Raw genomic sequence first — 26,260 nt, 5'->3', positions numbered from 1 at the left:
CAGATTGAGACAGGTTGCACCAGACTGCTAAATCTGCAAGCAATTCAAAGTAAACTTTTAAATGGTATTTGTGAGAAATTAAAAGGCGGGTCTGTTGTAAAAAATATATGTAATTTTATAGAAAGAAAAATTCTGTACAAAAGAAATCTCTTAACAGCTTTACAGTTCTGAACACATAAAAGATTGACTGAATTTTTAGAAAAGTATCCCAAATAAGTTTTCATCCAGAGCGAAACGATGCTGTGCTTGGTCTTCCTGTTATCCGGTATTCCCAACCAGCATCTGCTTGCATCCACATTCAGATGAATTCACCACAATCGGAAATGATGACTTTTTGCTTTGGTTTCCCATCTTTGCCACCTTGAGCCTTCAGAGGAAGAGAGAAGTAAGATGTGGAAGGGAGAGAGGCAAAGCCAGGTCACTCACCCACAAAGGCTCACCCTCACCTCAATCTGCCGCACCACGTCCATTCCTTCGGTAACCTCTCCGAAGACCACGTGCTTCCCGTCCAGCCAGTCAGTCTTGTCACAAGTGATAAAAAACTGGGAGCCATTGGTGTTGGGACCAGAATTGGCCATGGACAGCAAACCTGGAGAGACACATGGACATTGTGTTCACAACCACTTCTATGGGAAACTTTTGGGGACAACTCCCAATCAATATTTGAAATGGAATTCAGCAAAATTTGGGGCTCTGCTGGTTCCTACTGCTGTTGGGGCCAACAGTCCTTGTTCAAAGGGCAAAGGCTGAAGAAGGGGCTCTGGCTCTGAAAGGCTGTAACTGCACAAAAGAATCTGGGTGGTGCCCTAATAGAGACTGGGCAGTGAAGCCCCCGGCATTGCAATTCTTGCCATAGAAGAATTGCCTCTGTAGTCAACCATATCCTTCTATTCAGTGGGGTTGGAGAAATGGAATGGAATGGTTCAAATGCTCGAAAAAATATACGCACAAACAAGCAGCCAGTCAGTTGTGTGGAAATCTTGCAGAGGAATTTAGCTTTTGTAGAACCAACTCCTCCCAGAGGCTGGACTGCTGGGCACTTGAGCCATGAAGAAGTGAAGGATGAAGGTAACAGAGCTGCCCAGCAGGGCAAAAGGACTTGGTGTCCTTTGCACCACCACCTGGACACCCCACCTTTTCAGCAGCCTTGCCACACTCTACCTGGCCCTGTGTGTTTCAGGATAAAATTTTCATCATCAAACTTCTTCCCGTAGATAGACTTCCCGCCGCTACCGTTGTGGTTGGTGAAATCTCCAGCCTGGCACATGAACTGGGGGATAATTCGGTGAAAGCTGCTTCCCTTAAAGCCGAAGCCTTTCTCGTGTGTGCAAAGACAGCGGAAGTTCTCTGCAAGTCAGAGGGCAAGTAGGGCAATGAAACAGCAGAAATGGCAAAGGGAAGAACGGAAACATGCAGTGCTTGTTAAAATGTCATCCCACTTAAAAATGGGGTCATGGCAAGTTAAAAACCAGTTACAATTGCTTTCACTCTCTGTTATCACTGTTGCTCACTTGAATTCAAATTGTTTCAACTGCTGCCATGGGATCTAGAGTGGAGCACCACACCTCTACTCTAGCCTTGTCACCTGCTTAAATGAATTATATCTTTGTTTTAGGCTTGATCTCTTTGCCTCAAACTTTAGCTCTGTCTTCCAAGGGCTTGGCCCAACAAAAGTTATGAACACACAGGTGATAAATTACAATTTGTGGCATTTAATGAAATCTATTTTAATTGAAAATTACACATTTTTGAAGAGGTAATTCTACAAAATGATTATATACTATGCACTTAAAGCTCAAAGCTACTGCACTCATAAGTATTAAAAAAACCCTCAAGCATCCAGCATGTACTGAAATGGAGAGAAATGTGTTAAACAATCACTTCAACACAAATCCTGTAAGTTGAGAACAGAAGCAAGAAAAGCCGTATCTTTCAGTCTTTAGGTAAAGGTAAAGGTTCCCCCGCACACGCGTGCTAGTCGTTTCCGACTCTAGGGGCCGGTGCTCATCTCCGTTTCAAAGCCAAAGAGCCAGCGCTTGTCCGAGGACGTCTCCGTGGTCATGTGGCCGGCATGACTAGACGCCAAAGGTGCACGGAGCGCTGTTACCTTCCCACCGTAGTGGTCCCTATTTTTCTACTGGACTAGAGGTCATCTAGTCCAACCCCCTGCTTAGGAACTTTAACTAAGATGGCGGACGTGTCGAGCTGAGCTCCGTGAGCTCCGTGAGTTTGGTGTGGTTTGGTGGTCTTGGAGTGCATAATGCCTCCATGTTAGGGCTGGATGATCAGACTGCTTTGTCATCCCTGTTTTTTGTGGCGTCGGTGCCCTCCATATTGGCGAGAGGCAGCTGGAGGTCTGGCCAGGAGATCGTGGCCGTTTTGAAATGCCGCGTCTTGAAACGCCCGATCAGCTGATTTTCGTGCGGAAAGAGCCGCGGCTTGAACCTGCTTGCATCTGTCTGAATTAGACCGAAACGGCCTGAATTTGACCAGAACTGTCTTGTAACAGCTGGAGGAACTGCGGAGGTGGTCTTGCTGGGAGATTGTGGCCGTTTTGAAACGCCGCGGCTTGAAACACCCGATCAGCTGATTTTCGGGGCGGAAAGAGCCGCGGCTTGAATTTGCTTGAACTTAACCAGAAACGGCTTGTAACGGCTGGAGGAACTGCGGAGGGAGTGAATGCTCCAGCCTGGAATATTTGGAATGGCTGGAGGAACCGGATGAACTGTAGCTTAAGTGAATGTTGCCGGAGGAGTCACGGCTTGAAACGCCCCAGTTTTGGGGCAGATAGAGCCACGGCTCCGAATGGCTGGATTAACCGGAGAAACCGTGGCATGGGTGAATGCTGCTGGAGGAGCTGGGATATTTCTATCGACTCCTCGCTTGCTCCTAGCTGCTACCTGCTGCTATCTATCCCCCGCTGGTTTAAAGCAGCCACTGGAGATCACCGAGGAGATGATCAGGACGGTGTTGGTCTCCTATGTTGATTAAGATCTGCTGCCTTAAGAGATCTGAGGCAGCTTTCAATCATGGCCTGGAGTTACGGCTTCCAAGTTGGGCTGGGCTTGCCTATCACCCATATGGAGTTGGACTCTTGCATGCTGTTTCTCCTGTTCCCCATAGACTCAGGAGGACCCAGGGTGAAGAGTCGCTGTGAGAGGGCGGCTCAGTTTCTTTTCATCTACAACCTCTCCGGATGTGAGAGATCCATGAGGGTATGTTCTTTCTCCCTGGATGGGGTTTCCATCTGCCTCCCAGATCAGCCTCGAGGTCAGGGTGAGAGATTGACTGCTGACTGTTTCTGGGGTACCCAGCACAAGTGAGAGTTGTGCTGGACTGGCGGTTTTAGACTCATATACTCCTCCTGATATGACATCATCTTTCAACATCTGACTGCCACTTCCTGAACTCACATGGCCACTCATGGCACGCTTACGTTATTCTGGCACGGACTTATACGCCCTCAGGGGTACTCCTCCCTCCTGGGTGCGTCCGGCCTTCTTTTTTACCTTTCCTTTTGATGACGGGCCCAATTGTTGGGACCCTGAGAGATGGTCAGGTATGGATTGGGGTCTCCGGTTTATTGTTAGGAAGAGACCCCTGATCTGTTTTTTTAGCAAAAATTTTTAAGGGGTTAGGGGGGAGGGCCAGGTCCGGGATTGATCGCGTAGGGGGGGAGCGGGGGTTGGTTGCCTCCGGAGCTCTGGAGCGGGTCGTGGGACTACCTATTCCCACGTTAGGGAATGGCAGCAGGTGTACGAACAGAGGGCCGTATCGACATCCGGGAGGGCATCTCCGCTATTTACAAGCGGTGAGGCGCTCCGACCCTCTGCTTTTGCCCTGAGGTCCCGGGAGCGAGGATGTACAGCCACCTGAGCTGTACTTGAACGCCAGGTCCGTTGTTAATAAGGCTACTCTCGTCCGGGATCTGGTTGAGGGTGAGCATGCGGACCTGGCTTGCATCACGGAGACTTGGTTGGGCCCAGAGGGTGGTATCCCTCTGGTTGATCTTTGCCCACCAGGTTTCCGGGTGCTACACCAGCCTCGGGCTCAGGGTAGGGGTGGGGGAGTGGTGGTAGTTATGAGGGAGACCTTGTGTCCGCGGGAGGCCACCGTTCTCCAGATAGTCGGGTGTGAGTCTCTCCTCCTGAGATGTGGTCCTAGGGCACAGTTGGGCTTGCTGCTGGTGTACCTTTCGCCTAGTCGTGCAGCAGCAGCCCTGCCTGAGCTTCTCGATATCCTCTCGGGGTTGGTGATTGAGTTCCCCAAACTTATAGTTTTGGGTGACTTCAATCTACCATCCCTGGGAGGATCATCTGAGTTAGCTCGGGAGTTCATGGCTTCCATGACGGCCATGGACCTGACGCAAATAATTCATGGACCGACTCATGTGGGAGGCCACACCCTTGACTTGGTTTTTCTATCTGGATGGTGGTTAGATGATCTTGGTGGGGGCTCCCCAATTGTTATGCCCCTGTCATGGACCGATCATCATCTCCTGCAGCTGGTCTTCTGTTTTGCCACTCCCCGCCGTGGGTGTGTGGAACCAACTAGATGGTTCCGCCCCAGGCGCTTATGGACCCTGAGAGGTTCCAGGCAGCGCTGGGGTCCCCACCTGCTTCCTTTGCTCACAACTCGGCGGATGCTTTAGTGGAAGCCTGGGAAAGGGCAGCCACGGAGGCACTTGACCAAGTTGCACCCTTGCAGCCCCTGACCCGGTGCAGATCCCAGCGGGCTCCATGGTTTTCCGCAGAGCTCCGGGAGATGAAGCGTCGGAGATGGGGCCTAGAGAGCTGTTGGAGATCCAGCCAATATGAATCCGACCAATTGTGACTAAGAACCTGTATTAGGTCTTATCTCACAGCGATAAGGGCGGCGAGGTCTAATCACTTCGCTACCCTTATCGCGTCCGCAGATAATCGCCCGGCCGCCCTGTTTAGGGTGACCCGCTCCCTCCTTAATCAGGAGGTGAGGGAGGAACCCTTGCAGGGTCGTGCCAAGGAGTTTAGTCAACATCTGTCGGACAAAATTGCTTGGATTCGGACCGGTTTGGACTCCGACTGGGCAGAGTCTGACGATCAGGACACAGGTGGTCTTGTCGATGTTATCTGGGAGGAGTTTGATCCTGTGACTCCGGAGGAAGTAGACAGGATTATGGGGAGGTTGAGCTCCTCCACATGTTTATTGGACCCGTGCCCTTCCTGGCTGGTTTATGCGGCTCGGGAGGGGACACAAGGCTGGCTCCAGGCGGTTATATCTGCATCTTTGAGTGAGGGTAGTTTCCCCGCCGTCTTGAAGGAGGCGGTGGTGAGACCTCTCCTCAAGAAGCCTGCCTTGGACCCAGCTGTGTTAAATAACTTTCGTCCGGTTTCCAACCTTCGCTTTCTTGCGAAGGTTGTTGAGAGTGTGGTGGCGCATCAGCTCCCTCTGGTTCTGGATGAAGCGGATTATCTAAACCCGTACCAATCGGGTTTCAGACCCAGGTATAGCACGGAGACGGCATTGGTCGCTCTGGTGACAGGGGATATTCCTCTGTCCTAGTCCTATTAGACCTCTCAGCGGCTTTCGATACCATCGACCATGGTATCCTGCTGCGGCGTCTCAGGGGATTGGGAGTGGGAGGCACGATTCTTCAGTGGTTCTCCTCCTATCTCCTGGGACGTTCGCAGTCGGTGTTGGCAGGGGGGCAGAGGTCGACCTCGAGGCCTCTCGCTTGTGGAGTTCCTCAGGGGTCGGTCCTCTCGCCTCTCCTGTTCAACATCTACATGAAACCGCTGGGTGAGATCATTCGTGGTTTTGGAGTTGGGTATCATCAGTATGCTGATGATACCCAGCTTTTTATTTCGACCACAAACCACCCCAGTGATGCCCTCGACGTGATGTCCCGTTGCCTGGAAGCGGTTCAGGTCTGGATGGGGAGGAACAGGCTTCAACTCAACCCTGACAAGACTGAGTGGCTGTGCGTACCGGCATCTCGGGATATTCAGATATTCAGAGTTATTACCCCCGTAGATAGGGCTCACAACTTGGGAGTCCTCCTAGATTCACAGCTTTCTTTGGAAGACCACATAATAGCTGTGACTAGGGGGGCCTTCGCCCAGGTACGCCTGGTGCGCCAGTTGCAGCCCTATCTAGACCGGGATGCCCTGCGTACGGTCGGTCACTCATGCGCTCGTGACCTCTTGTTTAGACTACTGCAATGCTCTCTACATGGGGCTTCCCTTGAAGACCACTCGGAGGCTCCAACTGGTACAGAATGCAGCCGCGAGAGTTGTGTTGGGAGTCTCCCGATACTCCCATGTTACACTTCTGCTCCGTGAGCTGCATTGGCTCCCAGTTGTCTTCCAGGTGAGATTCAAGGTTCTGGTAATGGTTTTCAAAGCCCTACATGGCATGGGTCCGGAGTACCTTAGGGATCACCTGCTGCCGGCGTCAACTTCCCTCCGCCCTGTGCGCTCCCACAGAGGGCCTCCTAAGGGTGCCGCCGGTCAGAGAATGTCATCTGGTGGCCCCCAGGGGGAGGTCCTTCTCTGTGGGCGCCCCGGATTTATGGAATCATTTGCCGGTTGAGCTCCGGATGGCGCCCGACCTTCGCTCCTTCCGACGCGATCTGAAGACTTTATTTGTTCGAACAAGCCGGCCTGGCCTGATGGGGGATGGGTTTAGGTTTTATTGCTATTTTAAATGTATTTTAATCTACTGTTGTAACTTGGGCATCTTGTTTAATTCTTTTTTAGTTTTTGTATTCCTGTACTTTTATATGTTTGCCCTGTTCACCGCCCTGAGTCCTTCGGGAGAAGGGTGGTATACAAATAAAATTATTATTATTATTATTATTATTATTATTATTATTATTATTATTATTATTATTATTATTATTATTACGTGCTTTCGAACTGCTAGGTTGGCAGAAGCTGGGACGAGTAACAGGCGCTCACTCTGCTACGCGGCATTCAGGATTCGACCCGCCAAACTGCTGAACTTCTGATCGACAAGTTCAGCGTCCTAACCCACTGAGCCACCGCGTCCCTTTTCGGTCTTTAGCAAGGTCCAAAAAAACATTGCTACAAGTCTGGGACAAGCCAGAACTCTTAAAATAGAAACAATTTTGAATTTTTCACAAGTCTAGGCTTAGGAAATTTTGTGATGAGAAACAAAACCCTTAAAGTGAAATAATAATAATAATAATTATTATTATTATTATTTATTAGATTTCTATACTGCCCTATTCCCAGAGGACTCAGGGCAGTTTACAGGGCAAAATAAAAACAGTTAAAACAGTACAAAGATTAAGATAACATTAAAATTAAAATAGGATTAAACAACAATAGCCCAAATTTAAAATTTGAATTTAAAATTTAAAAATTTAAAACCCCTCAGTCCAGGCCAGATAAATCAAACAACCAGGTTTTTAGGACCTGGCGAAACGAATGAAGGTCGGGGGCGGTCCGGAGTTCCACAGGCAGGTCGTTCCACAGGGCAAGCGCGCCCACAGAGAACGCCCTCCCCCTGGGGATCATCCGCCGGCACTCACTGACCGGCGGCACCCAAAGGAGGCCCTCTCTGTGGGAGCGCACAGGACGATGGGAGATTGATGCTGGCAGCAGGTGCTCCCTAAGATAACCTGGACCCATGCCATTTAGGGCTTTATAGGTCATTACCAGCACCTTGAATTTCACCCGGAGGGCAACCGGAAGCCAATGCAGCTCGCAGAGGAGAGGTGTTACATGGGAGTATTGGGACACTCCCATCACAACTCGCGTGGCCGCATTCTGCACCAGCTGAAGCCTCCGAGTGGTCCTCAAGGGCAGCCCCATGTAGAGAGCATTGCAGAAGTCTAACCGGGAGGTCACGAGCGCATGAGTGACTGTGCGTAGGGCATCTCGGTCCAGATAGGGCCGCAACTGGCGCACCAGGCGAACCTGGGCAAAAGCCCCCCTGGTCACGGCTCCTATATGATCTTCCAAAATGAGCCATGAATCCAGGAGGACGCCCAAGTTGCGAGCCCTATCAACGGGGGGTAACACCTCACCCCCCGTAGTTAAAGATGGACAAAACTGGTTCATCCGAGATGCCGGTATGCAAAGCCACTCAGTCTTGGCGGGATTAAGTCGAAGCCTGTTCCTCCCCATCCAAACCCGGACCGCCTCTAGGCAACGGGACATCACGTCGAGGGCATTGCTGGGCTGGTTCGGGGTGGAAAGAAAAAGTTGGGTATCATCAGCGTACTGATGATACCCCACCCTGAAACCATGAATGAGCTTACCCAGCAGCTTCATATAGATATTGAACAGGAGGGGGGAGAGGACCGACCCCTGAGGAACTCCACAAACGAGAGACCTCGGGGCCGACCTCTGCCCTCCTGTCAACACCGACTGCGAGGTAGGAGGAGAACCACTCTAAAACAGTGCCCCCCACTCCCAACCCCCTGAGACACCGCAGTAGGATACCATGGTCAATGGTATCAAAAGCCGCTGAGAGATCTAACAGGACTAGGACAGAGGAGCAACCCCTGTCCCGAGCCCGCAAGAGATCATTCACCAGCGCGAGCAATGCCGTCTCTGTGCTGTACCCGGGCCTAAAGCCCGATTGGTACAGTTTCCTCCAGGAATAAGGGAAGCTGGTGCGCCACCACGCTCTCAACAACCTTCGTTAAAAAGGTTGGAGACTGGACGATAGTTGTTTAAAATAGCCGGGTCCAGGGCAGGCTTCTTGAGGAGGGGCCTCACCACCGCCTCCTTCAAGGCGGCAGGGAAGATATCCTCCCTCAAAGAAGCAGTTATTACTGCCTGGAACCTTCAGGTGCCTGGGGCAGAACCACCTGGTCGGTTCTGCAGCCCAGCAGTAAGGGGCGGCAAACCGGAAAACCAATCATAGGAGATGATGATCGGACCATGACAGGGGAGTAATCGTTGGTGAGCCCCCTCCCAGATCATCAAACCACTGTCCAGATAGAAAAACTAGGTCGAGAGTGTGACCCCCCCATGAGTCGGGCCCTGGATTATTTGGGTCAGGTCCATGGCCGTCATGGAAGCCATAAACTCTTGAGCCAACTCTGACGACCCCCCCCCAGAGAAGGGAGGTTAAAGTCGCCCAGAACCATAAGTCTGGGAAACTCAACCACTAACCCTGAAAGGGCGTCGAGAAGCCCGGGCAGGGCTGTTGCTACACAGCTGGGCGCCAGGTATATAAGCAACAAGCCCAACTGAGCCCCAGGGCCGCACCTCAGGAGGAGTGACTCACTCCTGCCCACCTGTACAACAGCGGTCTCCCGCGGACATAAGGTCTCCCGAATAACCGCCACACCCCCACCCCTGCCCTGAGCCCGCGGCCGGTGAAGCACACAGAAACCTGGAGGGCAGAGCTCAGTCAGAGGGAGACCTCCCTCCGAGCCCAACCAAGTTTCCGTAATGCATGCCAGATCCGCGCGTTCCTCCTCGATCAAATCACAGACGAGGGGAGCTTTGTTCACAATGGATCTGGCATTAAAGTACACCAGCTTGAGCTCAGGGACCTGATCCCCCTCACCCCCGGATAGACGGATACCAACCGGAGGGTCAGAGCATGCCACCGCTTGAAGACAGCGGGGGCGTGATCCCTGAAATTGATATGGCCCTCTGTGTAACCGCCTGCTGCCGTTCCCAATCACCATAGGGATTTGAAACCCCACCCCACTGCTGGGAAAACCGGAGGTCCCCAACCCCATCTCGCCAGGAACCATCTCCGGCCTGGACTGACAGCTGGTTGAAAAAATACATCCCATATCCCTCCCAACCCTACCATTCCACCCCCTCCCTAACCCCGTAAAACAACCTGTGCTTCTGGTTTCTAAGTAGGCTCACTTGTGGCAAGAAACAGAGGAACTGCTATGCATCTGACAATTCAGCCTTATTTCTCGATTTGCTGTCTTTGTATTCTCCAGAAATGTTGAGAATGTGACTTCCATTACACCATTATGACCAACACATCTGCACAGCACAAAGAAAATATTGCCAATTTGGTATCCTCAAGACTACAACGCTTGAGATAAGAGAACCTCCAGGTATGTTGGTCACCCCAAAGCTGCACTCAACATATGGAGAGGTCGGCTTCCGGTGGCGGCGCGGCGCCGAAGACAGCCTCCCCTGGCTGCCCGCGGCTCAGCTGTTTGTTTTTTCGCCCGAAACAGCGCCGATCAGCTGTTCGGGCGAAATTGAAGCCCCCTCCTCGGGAGAAGAGGAGGGGGTGAGGCCCCAGGTAGGGGTAGAGTTCTCCGAGGCCGCCTGAGCTTGGAGCTTGGGTGGCTGAAGGATCGAACTCCCCCGAAGCCTGGGTTGCTCCCAGCTGGCCGTCGTCTCTGCTCCGAACTTCCTGGAGCAGAGCCAGGCGTCTGCGAACCATCCCTGCCTGAAGAAAGGACTATGATTTAAAGGAGCAGGCAGAGCGGTACAAGAGGAAAAGGTGAAGAGGACTATTTTACTGTACTCTCTAACTTGTTGGACTTTTTAAACTTTAATTGAAAGTGCGTCATAATTGAGGATTAAAAGATGGCGGCTAAACCTCCCTCTAAAACTCTTCGGAGTGGAGGATCCTCGCCGGTGCAACAATCATCACTACAGGCATTGCACCCTCCTGAAGTGCTGACATCGAAGGATTTGTGAGATGCCTTGGATAAACATGCCCAGGTACTTTTGGAATCAATTAATCAATCAATTGCTGATAAATTTGCACAGATGGAGGAGAAATTGGAGAAATTTGAGGAAAGAATGGAAGAGAGGATGGAACAGAAGTACAGCGTGATGAAGGTAGACATTTTGACTTCAGTGCATAAAGTGGCGGAATGTGTGGAAGATTTAGATGAAAAAGTGGATGATTTGGCTCAAAGGAATGCTATACTAGAAGTAAAAGCACGGGAGAATGAAATTGAAAGAGGCAAGTTGGAAAGGGAGTTAAGCCATGCCCAATATTACCAGATGCAGTTTGCTGTCAGAATTAGAGGCTTAAAAGAGAATGTTAAAGAAGATTTAAAGCAGCTGATCTCTGAGGCTCTCGAAGGGGTATTGAACCAGCCAGCATCTGAAATAAGAGCAGCTATGGATAAAGTGTTTCGGGTGAATTCATGGATTGCCAGACAGAGAAATTTGCCTAGAGATGTGGTGGTTTATTTTGCAAAAAGAGAAATTAGAGATCAAGTTATACAAGCTGCCTATGATGCTAAGGTTGTGATTGCTGAACAAGAAGTCTTGGTTTTAAAAGAAATTCCTCCAAGGATTTTAAGGGGAAGAAAGGACTATACATTTCTTGTGCAAGAGCTCAAGCAAAGAGATATAAGGTTCAGATGGGAGATTCCAGAGGGGCTGATGGTGATGTATGAAGGTAAAAGGTATAGGCTGATTACTGTGAAACAAGCACGTGATTTCTACAATAATGTCTTAAAAGCAACCCCATTAACGCTCCTGGAAGCTGGAAAGGGATCTGGAGAAGAAGAACAACAAGAGGAGGAAACAGAGGAAAATGGTGCTGGAGGAGATCAAGCTACAATCTCTTTGGATGATCCTAGAGAGCAAAGAGTGACGCGTGCTGCTTTAAAACGAGCAAAGAAAATAAAAGAACAAGATCAGCAAAAGTCTTCAGATTCTTCACAACGCATTCATAGCCAAGCTGTGGGAGGAGCACAGCCTAAAGTAACCAGTCCTATCAAAGCTGTGGTCCAAGAGCTTTTCGGGGATATACATGGCAACTAAATTTTTAACCTGGAATGTTAATGGACTAAACTCACCGCAGAAGAGGAAGAAAGTTTTTCAATATTTAAAACAATTTAAGATAGATGTTATATGCCTGCAAGAAACGCATATTAGAGTTTTGGATCAAAAGTATTTATTGAACTCGAGGCTGGGTACGCAATTTGTTGCTTCTGCAGAGAATAAGAAAAATGGAGTGGTTGTTTATGTTAAAAGTGCCTTAACAGCGGACCTAATTGAAGCAGATAAGCATGGAAGATATGTTATGATCGAGCTGTTGTTTGAAGGTAAAAAGACGCTTTTAGTTGGACTATATGCTCCAAATCAACAACAAGCTGACTTTTTTAGTTTACTTCATACAAAGCTTACCCAGTTGGATTATAAATCCTTTATTTTTATGGGGGACTGGAATGGAGTTATGGATGTACAGTTGGATAAGGCTGGAGCCTTTAAACGCATTCCAAGTCACGCTAGACTGCCTAAATCTTTTTTTGAAATGAAGGATGACCTGGAATTGCGAGATATTTGGCGTGAGAGACATTTGCAGGAGAAGGATTATACATTTTATTCTGATAGACACCAATCTTTTTCGAGGATTGATTTTATTTTGCTGACTAATGATTTTCTTTTGAGAACTAAAAAGGTGAAAATCTGCGCAAGAATTATCTCTGATCACAGTCCAGTGTGGTTGGAGATTGATAAGGAAAGAGGAGATAGACGCTCATGGCGCGTAAATGAGAATTTGTTTAGAAATCAGAGAAATGTGGAAGAATGCAAACAGCGGATGAAGGATTTTTTTGAGATGAATATGAATAAGGGTACCTCTATGGATATGGTTTGGGATGCTAGCAAGGCCTATATGAGAGGGGTGTTGATATATATGAATAATAGACATAGACGTGCAGTGGAAACTAGAAGGAAAGAACTGGAGAATGAAATAAAGGAAAAAGAAAAGGCTTTGATTTTGAACCCAGAGGAGGTGAAGATCAAGGAGGCTATTAGACTGTTACGAGGACAATTTGATAAATTAATAGCTGATCAAGTGGCGACCAATCTGCGGTTTGCTAGGCATAATACTTTTTGCAATGCTAATAAGCCAGGCAGATGGTTGGCTTATAGACTGAGGAAAAAACAAAGGGCATCTAATATAGATAAGATTGAGTATAAAGGAAGGGTTGTGTATCAACAGAATCTTATTAAGGATGCCTTTGTGGATTTTTACTCGAAATTATATACTAAAGAGGACATTAATGCAAAAGATATTGATACGTATTTGGAGAAGGCTAGCATCCCGGTTCTTACGCAAGTACAAAAAGAGGGGATTAACCAACTGATTACAGAAGAAGAAATTTTTACAGCTATTAAGGAACTGAAGGTGGATAAAGCACCAGGCACTGATGGCTTGACTGCGGCCTATTATAAAAACTTACAATTAGAGATGATAAAACCGTTAAAGGAACTGTTCCAGACAATCCAGAGGGGGGGAAAGGTGCCCCCGTCTTGGAGAACAGCTTTTATCTCTTTGATTCCGAAGGAAGACCAGGATGCTACTTTAGTTAAAAATTACAGACCGATATCGCTTTTAAATACAGATTATAAGATATTTGCTAAGGTTTTGGCTAATAGACTGATGAGGGTTCTGCAACAGGTGATTCATGGGGACCAAACGGGGTTTATTAGTGGAAGACAAATGAAAACTAATGTGAGACATATAGTTGATGTGTTAGAGTTTTTGGAAAGGCACAACCAGATCTCTGCTGCGCAAATCTTTTTAGATGCTGAAAAGGCTTTTGATCAATTGAATTGGCAATTTTTGTTGAAAGTTTTAGACAAAATGGATTTTGGGGAAAATTTTTTACAACCGATTAGGGCATTATACCAAAAACAAACTGCCCGAATTATAGTTAACAATAGTTTGACAACAGTATGTAATATTGAGAAGGGCACAAGGCAAGGGTGTCCGCTATCGCCCTTGTTATTTGTATTAACATTAGAGATAGTATTGGTTAAGATTCGGAATTCGGAAAAAATTAAGGGGATACAAGTTGGAGATCAGGATTATAGATTGAGAGCATTTGCAGATGATCTGGTTGTTACAGTGACCCAGCCAGAGAACTCTGTTGTGGACCTGATGGAGATAATAACACAATATGGGAAGGTTTCTGGATTTAAAGTAAATATACAGAAAACTAAAATTTTGGCTAGAAATATGACAGTTTCGCAGAAGGCTCTCCTAGAAGGATTAACTGGATTTGAGATTGTTAAAAGGGTTAAATATTTGGGGGTGATTTTGTCGCCCTCTAATACAAAGCTATATAAAAATAATTATGAAAAGTTATGGGGGAAAATTCAAAAAGAACTGGAGAGTTGGGAAAAATTGCAATTGTCTTTGTTGGGACGGATTGCAGCAGTGAAAATGAATGTCCTGCCCAAATTTATATTCTTATTTCAAATGATACCGATTCTTAAGAAAGACTCTAACTTGGAGGAATGGCAGCGTGGTATCAATAAATTTGTGTGGGCAGGGAAAAAGCCACGAGTTAAACTTAAGATTATGCAGGATACTCGTGAGAGAGGTGGCCTTAAAATGCCTAATTTTAAATTATATTATGAAGCTGCTGCACTAGTAGGAATAAGTGATTGGATTAATTTGACACAATCGAGGTTATTAAATCTTGAGGGCCATGATCTGTTGTTTGGCTGGCATGCATATTTGTTGTATGATAAGAAGGTAGATACTGTGTTTAGGATGCATATTTTAAGACAGGCATTGCTGAGAGTTTGGAAGAAGTATAGACATAAGTTAAGCAGCAAGATACCATTGTGGGCAATCCCAAAACACGCAATAGAAAATATACATGCTGGTTTCAAACATGATGAGACTACTTACAAGGAAATTTTAAGTTTGGAAAGGAATATTTGGTGCTTGAAATCATATAGTTTCTTGCGAGAAGAGAAGGTTGTTCAGACTTGGTTTCAATATATTCAGTTACAGGCCAGGTGGAAAGAAGACCAAAAAAATGGATTTGCAACGACTGATGAAAATTTGATAAAGCAAATTAGAAATCAAGGACCAGCACATATTAAACGGATATATCTTGCATTGATAGAGATCGATTCAGAAACAGAGCTTGTTAAGGATTGTATGATAAAATGGGCCCAAAACATTCAGGAAGTTATTACAATGGACACGTGGGAAAAGATCTGGGTGAGGAATGTAAAATTCACTCAAGCTCAAAGTCTAAGAGAGAACTTTTACAAAATGTTTTATAGATGGCATCTAGATCCTAAAAAGCTTGCAAGTATGTATCCGAATTATCAGCCTAAATGTTGGAGGTGTGGTGATGAAGAGGCAACATATTTTCACATATGGTGGACATGTAAAAAGGTCAAGGCTTTTTGGATAAAAGTCTGGTGGAATATGCAGAAGATTTTTAAACGGAGGATAAAGTTTTGTCCGCAATTTTTTTTGTTGGGAATAATTGTTGACGCTACAGTTGTGGACTCTAAGTTGATGTTGAATTTAGTTACGGCAGCAAGACTTTTGATAGGTCAATATTGGAAGAAAGAGGAACTGCTGACTATACAAGAGTGGATTTTAAAGGTTTCCGACTTGGCAGAGATGGCGAAGATTTCGGCCTATTTGAAAGATTACTCGCAAGAACATTATATTATGGAATGGAGAAAATGGATTGAGTTTATCCAGAATAAGTATAGGGTCAAGAAGTTTTATCTAGCATTTGAATAAGTCTTCTTTCGTTTTCTTTTTTCTTTTTTTGTCTTCTATATATATTTAATAATGCTAAGTTTTGTTTGATCCTATATAAGTTAGAGAGTGATGGATTTTAGAATTTATAGTTGTTAGTATATGGTTGTTTATGATTGCTTTTTTATATATATATACCTTGTATTTAGCTCTGGGAAGTCCGGGGGGGGAGGGGGGTTGGGGGGAGGAGGGGGGGGAGGAGGGAGGGGGGAGGGGGGGAAGGGGGGAGGTAGAGAGGGGAGGAGGGAGGGGGAAGGGGGTTTTTTAAAGGAAAACTGTATTTTTAAAACTTTTCAATAAAAAAAAAGAGATAAGAAAAACAAAAATGGCCACTGGGGGTGGGGGTGGGAAAGGTTTCACTTAACAACCCCTGTGAAAAAAACTCATCATTTCAAATCTAGTCACCTGATACCTAGACTTATAACTGCAATGACTTACAGCAGTAATTCCAGGTTCAATCACATTTTTTAGTTGGGGACTATTGGTATCTCTGCCCTATACAGCGGCTCCTAATTTTTCTACAAGTGTTCCAACTAGTCCAGATTTTGTATCTTGCCAGACTCTTCGGTACAGTCCTATTAGTTTACAGCCTCTGCATATCCTCCAATAACCTTATTCTTTTTAGTTTCCCTTTGAAATTAGTCCCCCCCTTCTTGTTTCACATTGCCAGTTTGTATTCAAACTGTTCCTTCAAAATTAGGACTAAAAATTCCTTCTGGTTCCTAGAGCAAATCTCAAACTTGCCACTAAATTGTAATGTAAAAGAGTGCAGTTATCAAATCGAAATGAAACATTTATCTTAACGACCTTTAAATTTGACTTGTCATTAAAGTGATATCAAAACAAAAAAAAAAAACATATGGAGAGGTCCAGGGTGAGAAAGGCTGTCACTGGAGAAAAGAGGTCTGGATTATTCACCAATTTCTTTCTGTGTCTTATCACAAGAGCCCTCCCCATTCTGGACAGTAACTTAGCCCTGAAAGTTCCAGTAACACAAGAGCATCTTGAAAAAGCCATGGACCAGGAAGACTCACACCAAGCACAATGGATTCCTTTGCTTCTTACCAGTAGTCATTGGGACAATATCCGACCGCAAGAGAATATGCAATCGACCTGCAGGTTTATTTCCAATCTTGATCTCCATGTAAACCTGGGGGTTGGTCCTGGATTTTTTCACTGGTGGTTCTCCCTAACAGAAAAGAAACAGAGCTTTTTCCACAGGTCCAGAAGATGGCTACCTACGAGCCATTCTCCTCCTTCCTCTGCTTTAAAGAAGACATCTAAGAAGGGGATGAGGTAAGAACCACTGTGATGCAGTGGCTACCCAGGTAAATAACAGATTGAAAAGATCCAGATTCAAATCCAGTTGTTAAATCACAGTGGGTGACTCTGGACAGGTTACTTCCTTGGTTCTCCCCTCGCTCCAGAGTTGCTGGCAGGAAAATATATGCCATTTTAGCATCTGGAGAAAAAGGAAGATAACAATAAAAACTGCAATCAAATGCTCATGTACAATCATGGAGGCTTCGCAGAATAAATTTGTGTCCAGCTAACAGAAGCCCACATGTATGCAAACCTATCAGAGCCCCCAAAGGTCTTAGGATGAGATGGGCATCTTGGGAGACAGAAACCACCCAGGGCCATGTGGCCTTTCGCCAAGGAATGTCACTGTACCTCTTGAACCTCTGACTGGGCTGCCACCGCTCCCTCTTCTTCCAAATTATCCTGAAGTGTCTTTCCCGAAAATTTCTTCAGCCAGTCATCATCCGACCAAACTGTCATGGAAAAACAGAAAAAGTTCAGAGAACTTGTGAGCTGAGCATCAAATCAACTTATAAAACAAGTAGGTCTGAAGGAATTCCCTCAGAGCAAGCACAAGTATGTGGGCTGAAGATTCCTTATGATCTTGAATTCTGCTGCTCACCTGGACGGGAGGAGCCTTCTTTGATCCTCATTGGCTTGGCCAGGTTGACACGGATAGTCCTTCCAAAGAGCTCAGATTCGTTCTAAATGGAACAGGGAAGGAGGAGGGACGTCATTACTTTATACTAGAAGGCAGGACAAGAAGAATGGATGGAAATTAATGAAGGAGAGAAGTACCTATAACCAAGGAGAAATTTCCTGACAATGAAAACAATCAGTGGAAGGGCTTGCCTCCTGAAGTTGTGGGTGCTCCATCACTGGAGGCTTTTCAGAAGAGATTGCAGAATGGTATAGGACCTGCTGCTTGAGCAGAGGGTTGGACTAGAAGACCTCCACACTCCCTTCCAATTCTGTTACTCTGTTTTATTCCTCTCTTGCCAAGGAATTCAGCTCCGTATCAATGCTGTGTTTCTGTGTCCTGCAACAATCATCCTGAATCTTGTTCCAGTGCATTAGCACCCAGATTAATATCATCTGCCTCCACCGCTTCAACTTCCCTGTGGCCCCATGGAAGGACTCCCTTACTGGGCAAAGAGGCTTCTGCCTGCCTGGTTTTAAAACTGGATTTGAAAAACCCAACAAGTGGAAGTATTCACTCCTCCAGAAACAGAAAGCCAGGCGGTACCAGCCTTCCATGGTTTGGAAGCCAAAGAGAGGGACATGCTGTTTCTGAGAAAGGCTCAGCTTCCCCTAATGATCTCAACCATTTGGGAAGAAAGGAAGAAAATGTTTGAAACTGCTGAAAAATGAAATAAAAGATTTAAAGATAAACTTACCATGTTGTCAATAGCAGCTGCAGCATCCTAAAAGAAAAAAGAGGAATCATTTAGGACAGACTGTCCCTTTACATAGTTTTGTTGTGGTCATGACATTAAGTACTGTACTGAGAGAAATAATCTGATCAAGATCTGGGCAAGATGGATGAACCTAGGAAACTTGCTAGGTCTTCAGAAACCTTTTACTAAGCAAGCTTTCAATAATCGCCGGTGCACTGCTTGAATTTTTGGTAGCAAAGAAACATGCTGAAGTTTAAAGAATGCCAAAGGTGGTTGGAAACATCATTTATCTCTCATCTGCCAGCTTGGAAGCACCTTCTTTCAAACCAGACTGCAATGGGATGACTGGGCACATATTGGCCTCCAGACATATCCATGCTCTTATAATTGATCGATGCCATTTCCAGAGATGTCACCTGCCCAAATGGATTTCATGCAGTCCTTACAAGTGCTCAGGGATTCACCCTCCCCACCTGACCCCAAATGGGGCGAAAGGATGAAGAAACTTTGAAAATGCCTTCCTCACTTACCTCAGCCAGCTCAAATTCAATGAAAGCAAAGCCTCGATGTTTTTCTGTAGACAAAAGAAAAACATCAAACATCAGTACTTGAGGAAACAGACCTCAATATTCATCTCGATATGGAGATCAACTGCAATTTTTTGGACTTTGTAAAAACAAATGGGTGTCAGGAGTAGGAAGAATCAAGACAGCAGCTACACCATTTTGACCCTTCCACCAAACTGCCTCCATCTCCTTGTCACCCCACCCGTCACAAGGGCCCAAGAGCACTGCTGAGCTGCAACCAGTTTCTATCCCGGAGCGAACACAGAGCCCAATCCAAGTTTCTACAATCTCCTTTCCAACCTCCAAGTGCCCATTTAAGACTCAGGGCTGGGCTGTTTATTATAAACCCTCTAGGCCACTCATCTCACTGATACAGTGACTCTGGACAGCTTACAATATAATAAAAAGCAAAAAAAATACTAGGAAACAATAAAATTGTTTCGCCTTGACTACTGCAACGCTCTTTACATGGGGCTGCCCTTGAGAACCACTCGGAAGCTTCAGCTGGTGCAGAGTGCAGCTGCACGAGTGCTTTTGGGGGTCTCCCGATACTCCCATATTACACCTCTGCTCCGTGAGCTGCACTGGCTTCCAGTTGCCTTCCGGGTGAAATTCAAGGTGCTAGTGATGACATACAAAGCCCTACATGGCATGGGTCCGGACTACCTACGGGAGCACCTACTGCCAGCGTCAACATCCCTCCGTCCTGTGCGCTCCCACAGAGAGGGCCTCCTCAGGGTGCCACCGGTCAGAGAATGTCGGCTGGTGACCCCCAGGGGGAGAGCATTCTCGGTGGGTGCGCCAATCCTTTGGAACCGCTTACCAGCTGAAATTCGGATGGCCCCCGACCTTCGCTCCTTCCGGCGTGATCTAAAAACGTATCTATTCCAACAAGCCGGCCTGGCCTGATGGATTTGGGTTTTAAAATTTTCTCACTTTATTGCTTTATTGTATTCTTACTTTATTGCTTTGTACACCGCCCTGAGTCCTCCGGGAGAAGGGCAGTATATAAAACAAACAAACAAACAAACAAATAAATAAATAAAATTAGAAAAACTGAATAGGAAAACTAACCAAGATGTTGGGCAGCCTGGGGTGAGGATCTTTTGTACCAAGACCAATGCAGGAGACACCAGGCCAAGTGGCAGAGCCAATTTTTTAGACTCTTCTGGAAGGCCGGGAGTGTGGGGGTGAACTTCACCTCCAAGGGGAGAATATTCCAGAGGTCAGCAGCCACAGCAGAAAAGGCTCGTCTCCTGGATCCCTTTGGCAAATGGGATCCAAAGTAGACCCCTTCTGCTAGGATGAGTGAGGCAGGCTAGTCCCATCAGGGTGAGAGGGCTCCTCAGACATACTGGACCTATGAACAAAAGGGCCTTTGAAGGTAATGACCAACACCTTGAATTGGACCTGGAAGTAAACTGGCAGCAGCTGCAGGTCATGTAACAGCAGTGCAGGGGTGGGGGGTACCCAAGGTTCTGTCTTAGGCCCAGTACTCCTCAACAGCTTCATAAATGATTTAGAAGAGGGGGTAGAACAGGAACTCATCAAATTTGCAAACAGAAAGCTGTCTGGGGAAAATAGCCAACACTTTAGAAAATAGGCTCAAGATCCAGAAGATCCTGAAAGACTTGAAATGCTTAGCCCAATCCAACAAAATGCAGTTCAGTGGTGAGAAATGGAAAGACAAGAAAAACCAAATGTACAGGTACGGGATTAGGTGAAACTTGTCTCAACAGCAGCAGCTGCCAGAAGGATCTTGCTCACTTAAATATGAGCTAGCAGTGTGCAGCAGCTGCCAAAAAAACCAATGCAATCCTAGGCTGCATCAAGAGATATTTTACATTGCATTGGTCAGTTTTGATCAACATGATGTAAAAAAGATGTTGAGACTCTGGAAAGAGCGCAGAAAAAAGTAACTAAGATGGCTAAGAGGCTGAAGACTAAAACATATGAAGAAAAGTTGCAGAAATTGGGTACGTGTAGTTTAATGAAGAGAAGAACTAAGGGTGACATGATAGCAGTCTTTCAGTATTTGAGGAGCTGCCACAAAGAAGAGGGCATCAAGCTATTCTCCAAAGAACCAGAGGGCAGGACAAGAAATAATGGTTGGAAACTAATCAAAGAGAGAAGCAACCTGGAACTAAGGTGAAATTTCCTGACAGTGAGGACAATTAGCCAGTGAAATGGCTGGCCTCCAGAAGTTGTGGGTTCTACATCACTGAAGGTTTTCAAGAAAAGCCTGGACAGCCACTTGTCTGAAATGGTCTAGGCCCTAAATCAAGGATAGGCAACCTTGGCTCTTTCATGATTCGTGGACTTCAACTCCCAGAATTCCTGAGCCAGCAAGGTTGCCCTAAACTGTCTCCTGCCCCAGGAGGCGGTTGGACTAGAAGACCTCCCGGATCCCTTCCAAACTTGTTCTGGGGTGTGTGGGTCAGCGACCGAGCCCTTCCAAACTTGTAGTGTCTCTCTCTCTCTCTGTCAGCGATCGAGCCCTTTCTCCCGTCCCGCCCTCGTCGGCCCTCACCGGTCTCGTAGTCCAGCGGGATCTGGATGTCGGTAAGGTCTCCGAAGGGGATGAAGGCCGCGTGCAGCACCCGCTCGTCCACCTCCTCGGCCAGCCCACCTGCAAGAAGACCGGCCAGGCCAGTCAGACCGCGCGTCGCCCCCGCCCCGCCCCCCCCCCGCGCCGCCGCCGCCGCCGCCGCCGCTCACCCACGTAGAGAACCCGCTTGCTGGAGGCCATCGCTGCTGCGCTCGCTTCGCCAGGCGCCACTTCCGGGCGGCCAGGCAGCAACAGCGCTCCCAGAGGCGGGAGGACCCGGCGCCGGAGCAGCAGCCCAAGAAGCGTCCCGCCCCTCGCCTTCCCGAGGCCGTCAGATCCGCAGCTGCCGGGCAGATCCGAATCTTCCCGGGGCTCGCCGCCCAACGAGGCTCGTCGCTGCCCGGATCGAGACAACAGCCGGCCCGGGTCTCTCCGCGCCGGCCAAGGCCGGCGGGCCCTCCAGCTGAGTCGGTTGGCGCGGAGGGCGTGCCCGGATCGCCTCCGACGGACCCCCGACCCAGCCAAGAGCCTCGGGCTGCCACGGCGCCTGCGCGGGACTTTAGCGCCCTTCTGTCTCCTGGCTCTTTCTGCGGGAGCAATTCCTGTCACCCCCTTCTGGCTGGAGGATTCTGGGAGCTGGAGTCGGAGAACAGCAGAAAGCCGCCCGCGGGCGGGGCTTGCTTCCTTCTGACAGAAAAGGCACTTCCCGACTTTCAGCTGCCGCAAGCTCAGCTGGCCGCTCCTGCGCAGCCCTCCGTCCCCTGAAGGCTCCCCGCTCCTTCAGCAAGGAGCTCGGAGGCGCTGCCCCGCCGGGGCACTCTTGGGCTCTGCCCGGGCATGCGCAGGCGTGGTAGCAGCAGGGAACACTACCTAGCTACAGAAATGCACGTGATCCAAGATAAAAGCCCTCCAGAATATATATGGGTTAATATAAAAGGGGGGGAAAGTGACATTGCCATAGGGCAGGGGTTGGCAACCTCGACTCTTTTAGTCATAAAAGCTATGCTGACTCAAGAATTCTGGGAGTTGAAGTCCATGAGTCATAAAAGAGCCGAGGTTGCCTACCCCTGCCATAGGGTATACCACAGGCCACCCAACCAATCAGAAGAAATAGATGGGCTCTTTGCCAACCAGTTAACAAATGTATGTAGGAAGCAGTAGTAATGGTAGGGCGGAGGTACAAAACCTATCCATATGGTATAGTAACAACAACTGCACCTAAACATTGGCAAGTCGAAAGAGATGGTGTTAGACTTCCGGAGAAAAAAGGAGGAACCTGCCCCACTTTACATCGGGGAGGACTGTGTGGAGAGAGTTTCCTCCTTTAAATTTCTGGGAGTCTACCTCTGTGAAGATCTGACCTGGAAAGTTAACACAACCCAGGTGGCTAGAAAGGCCCAACAGAGGCTTCACTTTCTTAGGGTCTTGCGGAAGAACAGGGTAGAACAACGGCTAATGACCCTCTTTTACCGGTCTACTATTGAGAGCGTCCTCTCGTATGGTATTGTGGTTTGGTATGCTGGCCTGACAGCCGCGGACAGGAAAATATTACAGAGGGTGGTGAGCACAGCACAAAACATTGTGGGCTGTCTCCCCTGACACCACTGGATGACATCGCCAGGGCTCGTTGCCTTGGAAGAGTGAGGAAGATTCTCAGGGATGACTCACACCCTGGACGGTATCTCTTTACTCTCCTACCATCCAGTAGGAGATATAGGAGTATAGCCAGCCGTACCAACAGGCTGAAAAATAGCTTTTATCCATGGGCTGTTGGGCTTTTAAATGGAATATAATCTCTGTGAACTTATGCAGAATTGACTTGGGAGGCCGGTGTGTGGTGTAGTTGGTTCACATGGTGTGGTAGGATGGAGGGTTTGTTGTCATTGTGTGTTGGGGGGAGAGAGCAGGGGGGGGAGGCTCAGCTAATCTCAATGTACACATGTTGTACTTTGACAATAAAGGTTTATTATTAATGGGAGACTTCAACTAGCCAGTTATCAGCTGGGAGACAAAGTCTGCAGTGAGTGGGAGATCAAACAGATTCCTAACCAGCCTAGCTTTTGGATGCAAAAGGTGGAGGGAACTAGATGTAAAGCTATACTGGACCTAATTCTAATAGAGAAGAAGTGACACAGGGAGTTGAAGTTGGGTGAAAGCGACCACGTCATACTGGGCTTTAATATAATGCAAACACAAAGCTCCGTCTTAGGCCCAGTACTCTTCAATATCTTCATCAATGATCTAGATAAGGGAATAGAAAGGGAACTCATCAAATTTGCAGATGACACTAAGCTGGCAGGAATAGCCAACACCCCAGAAGACAAGCTCAGGATTCAAAAATATCTTGACAAACTGGAACAATGGGCCCTATCCAACAAAATGAGTTTTAAAAGTTTTACATTTAGGGAGGAAAAACCAAAGATATAAGTACAGTTTAGGTGAGACCTCAAAAACAGTAATTGCGAGAGAGATCTTGGAATCCTAGTGGACGATCACTTGATTATAAGCTAGCAATGTGCAGCAGCCGCCAAAAAATCTAATACAATCTGGGGTTGTATAAACAAAGGCATAGAATCAAGATCACATGAAGTATTAGTACCGCTTTATAAAACCCTAGTGAGACCACACTTGGAATACCGCAACCAAATTTGGTCACCATACTACAAAAAAGATGTTGAGACAGACTTCCAGTTTGCTGCCGTGGATGTCTGGAAGGCAAGCTCTGTCTTCCAGGTCCATTTTCACTTCAGTGGGGGACTCTGGAAAGGGTCAAAAGTCGCCCTGTAAGGGTGACGAGCAAGGAGGGGACCCCCGCTTGATCTGGGGCAGCCCTCCAAACTGGCAGAGAAAAGACCAGCCATAGCAATATGGCCCATCATTAATTAATAATTTAATTTAATAATTTAATTTGTATACCGCCCTTCTCCCGAAGGACTCAGGGCGGTGAACAGGGCAATACATAATAAAAATAGAATACAAAAATTAAAAAGCCATTAAACATTATGCCCATAAAATTGTGTTGTTGTTGTTAGCTGCGAAGTCGTGTCCGACCCATCGCGACCCTATGGACAACATTCCTCCAGGCCTTCCTGTCCTCTACCATCTTCTGGAGTCCATTTAAGCTCACGCCTACTGCTTCAGTGACTCCATCCAGCCACCTCATTCTCTGTCGTCCCCTTCTTCTATTGCCCTCGATCTTCCCCAGCATTAGGCTCTTCTCCAGGGAGTCCTTCCTTCTCATTAGGTGGCCAAAGTACTTGAGTTTTAGCTTCAGGATCTGGCCTTCTAAAGAGCAGTCAGGATTGATCTCCTCTAGGACTGACCGGTTTGATCGCCTTGCAGTCCAAGGGACTCGCAGGAGTCTTCTCCAGCACCACAGTTCAAAGGCCTCAATTCTTTGGCGCTCAGCCTTTCTTATGGTCCAACTTTCACTACCATACATTGCAACTGGAAAGACCATAGCCTTGACTATACGCACTTTTGTTGACAGGGTGATGTCTCTGCTTTTTAGTGTGCTGTCTAGATTTGCCATGGCTTTCCTCCCCAGGAGCAAGCGTCTTTTAATTTCTTGGCTACAGTCCCCATCTGCAGTGATCTTGGAGCCCAGGAAAATAAAATCTGTCACTACCTCCATTTCTTCCCCATCTATTTGCCAGGAATTGAGAGGGCCAGATGCCATGATCTTGGTTTTCTTAATGTTAAGTTTCAACCCAAGTTTTGCACTCTCCTTCTTCACCTGCAACAAGAGGCTCTTTAGTTCTTCTTCACTTTCTGCCATTAGAGTGGTATCATCTGCGTATCTTAGGTTGTTGATATTTCTTCCTGCAATCTTAATTCCAACTTTTGATTCATCTAGCCCTGCCTTTCTCATGATGTGCTCTGCATATAAGTTAAATAGGCAGGGCGACAGTATACAGCCTTGCCGGACTCCTTTCCCAATTTTGAACCAATCAGTGGTTCCGTGTCCAGTTCTCACTGTTGCTTCTTGACCCGCATATAGGTTTCTCAAGAGACCAATAAGATGGTCTGGTACTCCCATCTCTTTAAGAACTTGCCACAGTTTGTTATGATCCACACAATCAAAGGCTTTAGCATAGTCAATGAAGCAGAAGTAGATGTTTTTCTGGAACTCCCTAGCTTTCTCCATGATCCAGCGTATGTTGGCAATTTGATCTCTAGTTCCTCTGCCTCTTCGAAATCCTGCCTGCACTTCTGGTAGTTCTCGATCCACATACTGCTGAAGTCTAGCTTGTAGGATTTTAAGCATGACTTTACTAGCATGAGAAATGAGTGCAATGGTGCGATAGTTTGAACATTCTTTGGCACTGCCTTTCTTAGGAATTGGAATGTAAACTGATCTTTTCCAATCCTGTGGCCACTGTTGAGTTTTCCAAATTTGCTGGCAAATTGAGTGTAGCACTTTTACTGCATTGTCTTTTAAGATTTTGAATAGCTCAGCTGGAATACTGTCACCTCCACTAGCTTTGTTGTTGCTCAGCTTTTCTAAGGCCCACTTCACTTCACATTCTAGGATGTCTGGCTCGAGGTCAGTGACCACCTCATTGTGATTATCAGGGACGTTAAGCTCATTCTTGTATAGTTCTTCTGTGTAATTTTGCCACCTCTTCTTAATCTCTTCTGCCTCTGTTAGGTCCCTGCCATTTTGGTCCTTTATCATGCCCATTTTTGCATTAAACGTTCCCTTCATTTCTCCAATTTTCTTGAAAAGATCTCTGGTCCTCCCTATTCTATTGTTTTCTTCTATTTCTTTGCACTGTTCATTTAAGAAGGCATTCTTATCTCTTCTAGCTATTCTCTGGAATTCTGCATTCAATTGGGTGTATCTTTCTTTTTCTCCCTTGCCTTTCGCTTCCCTCCTTTCCTCAGCTATTTGCAAAGCTTCCTCAGACAGCCATTTTGCTTTCTTGCATTTCTTTTTCTTTGGGATGGTTTTGGTTGCT

General features: G+C 47.0%; 1 protein-coding gene across 2 annotated transcripts; it reads right to left on the bottom strand.

Moving 5' to 3' along the window:
• Window positions 1–92: 92 nt before the first annotated feature.
• On the bottom strand, window positions 93–21,910 carry PPIE (peptidylprolyl isomerase E). Of its 2 annotated transcripts, none has more exons than XM_083369260.1 (10): window positions 21,470–21,910; window positions 21,282–21,380; window positions 18,716–18,759; window positions 18,186–18,212; window positions 17,411–17,492; window positions 17,161–17,261; window positions 16,552–16,675; window positions 1,162–1,347; window positions 447–589; window positions 93–367 (listed from the first exon to the last, which is right to left on the bottom strand). In XM_083369260.1, the coding sequence occupies exons 1-10, from the start codon at window positions 21,498–21,500 to the stop codon at window positions 299–301; spliced, it is 906 nt and encodes a 301-aa protein (XP_083225386.1). In that variant the 5' UTR covers window positions 21,501–21,910; the 3' UTR covers window positions 93–298. The 2 variants fall into 2 exon arrangements, with proteins under 2 accessions (XP_083225386.1, XP_083225387.1); XM_083369261.1 differs by lacking the exon at window positions 93–367 and adding an exon at window positions 950–1,039 and having other exon boundaries at window positions 21,470–21,684.
• Between the last annotated feature and the right edge of the window lie 4,350 nt (window positions 21,911–26,260).

Source organism: Vipera ursinii (assembly GCF_947247035.1).
Source record: "Vipera ursinii genome assembly, chromosome: 9".
Lineage (NCBI taxonomy): Eukaryota > Metazoa > Chordata > Lepidosauria > Squamata > Viperidae > Vipera > Vipera ursinii.
This window is presented reverse-complemented; position numbering and strand designations above follow the sequence as displayed.

Bases quoted from the DNA above. Each gene is read 5' to 3' on its own strand.
- PPIE (XM_083369260.1), bottom strand. From the start codon at position 21,500: ATGGCCTCCAGCAAGCGGGTTCTCTACGTGG. The intron at 18,760-21,281 runs GTGAGGGCCGAC...TTTTGTCTACAG, and splicing joins CCCGCTGGACTACGAGACCG to AAAAACATCGAGGCTTTGCT. The intron at 18,213-18,715 runs GTAAGTGAGGAA...TTTTTCTTTTAG, and splicing joins TTGAATTTGAGCTGGCTGAG to GATGCTGCAGCTGCTATTGA.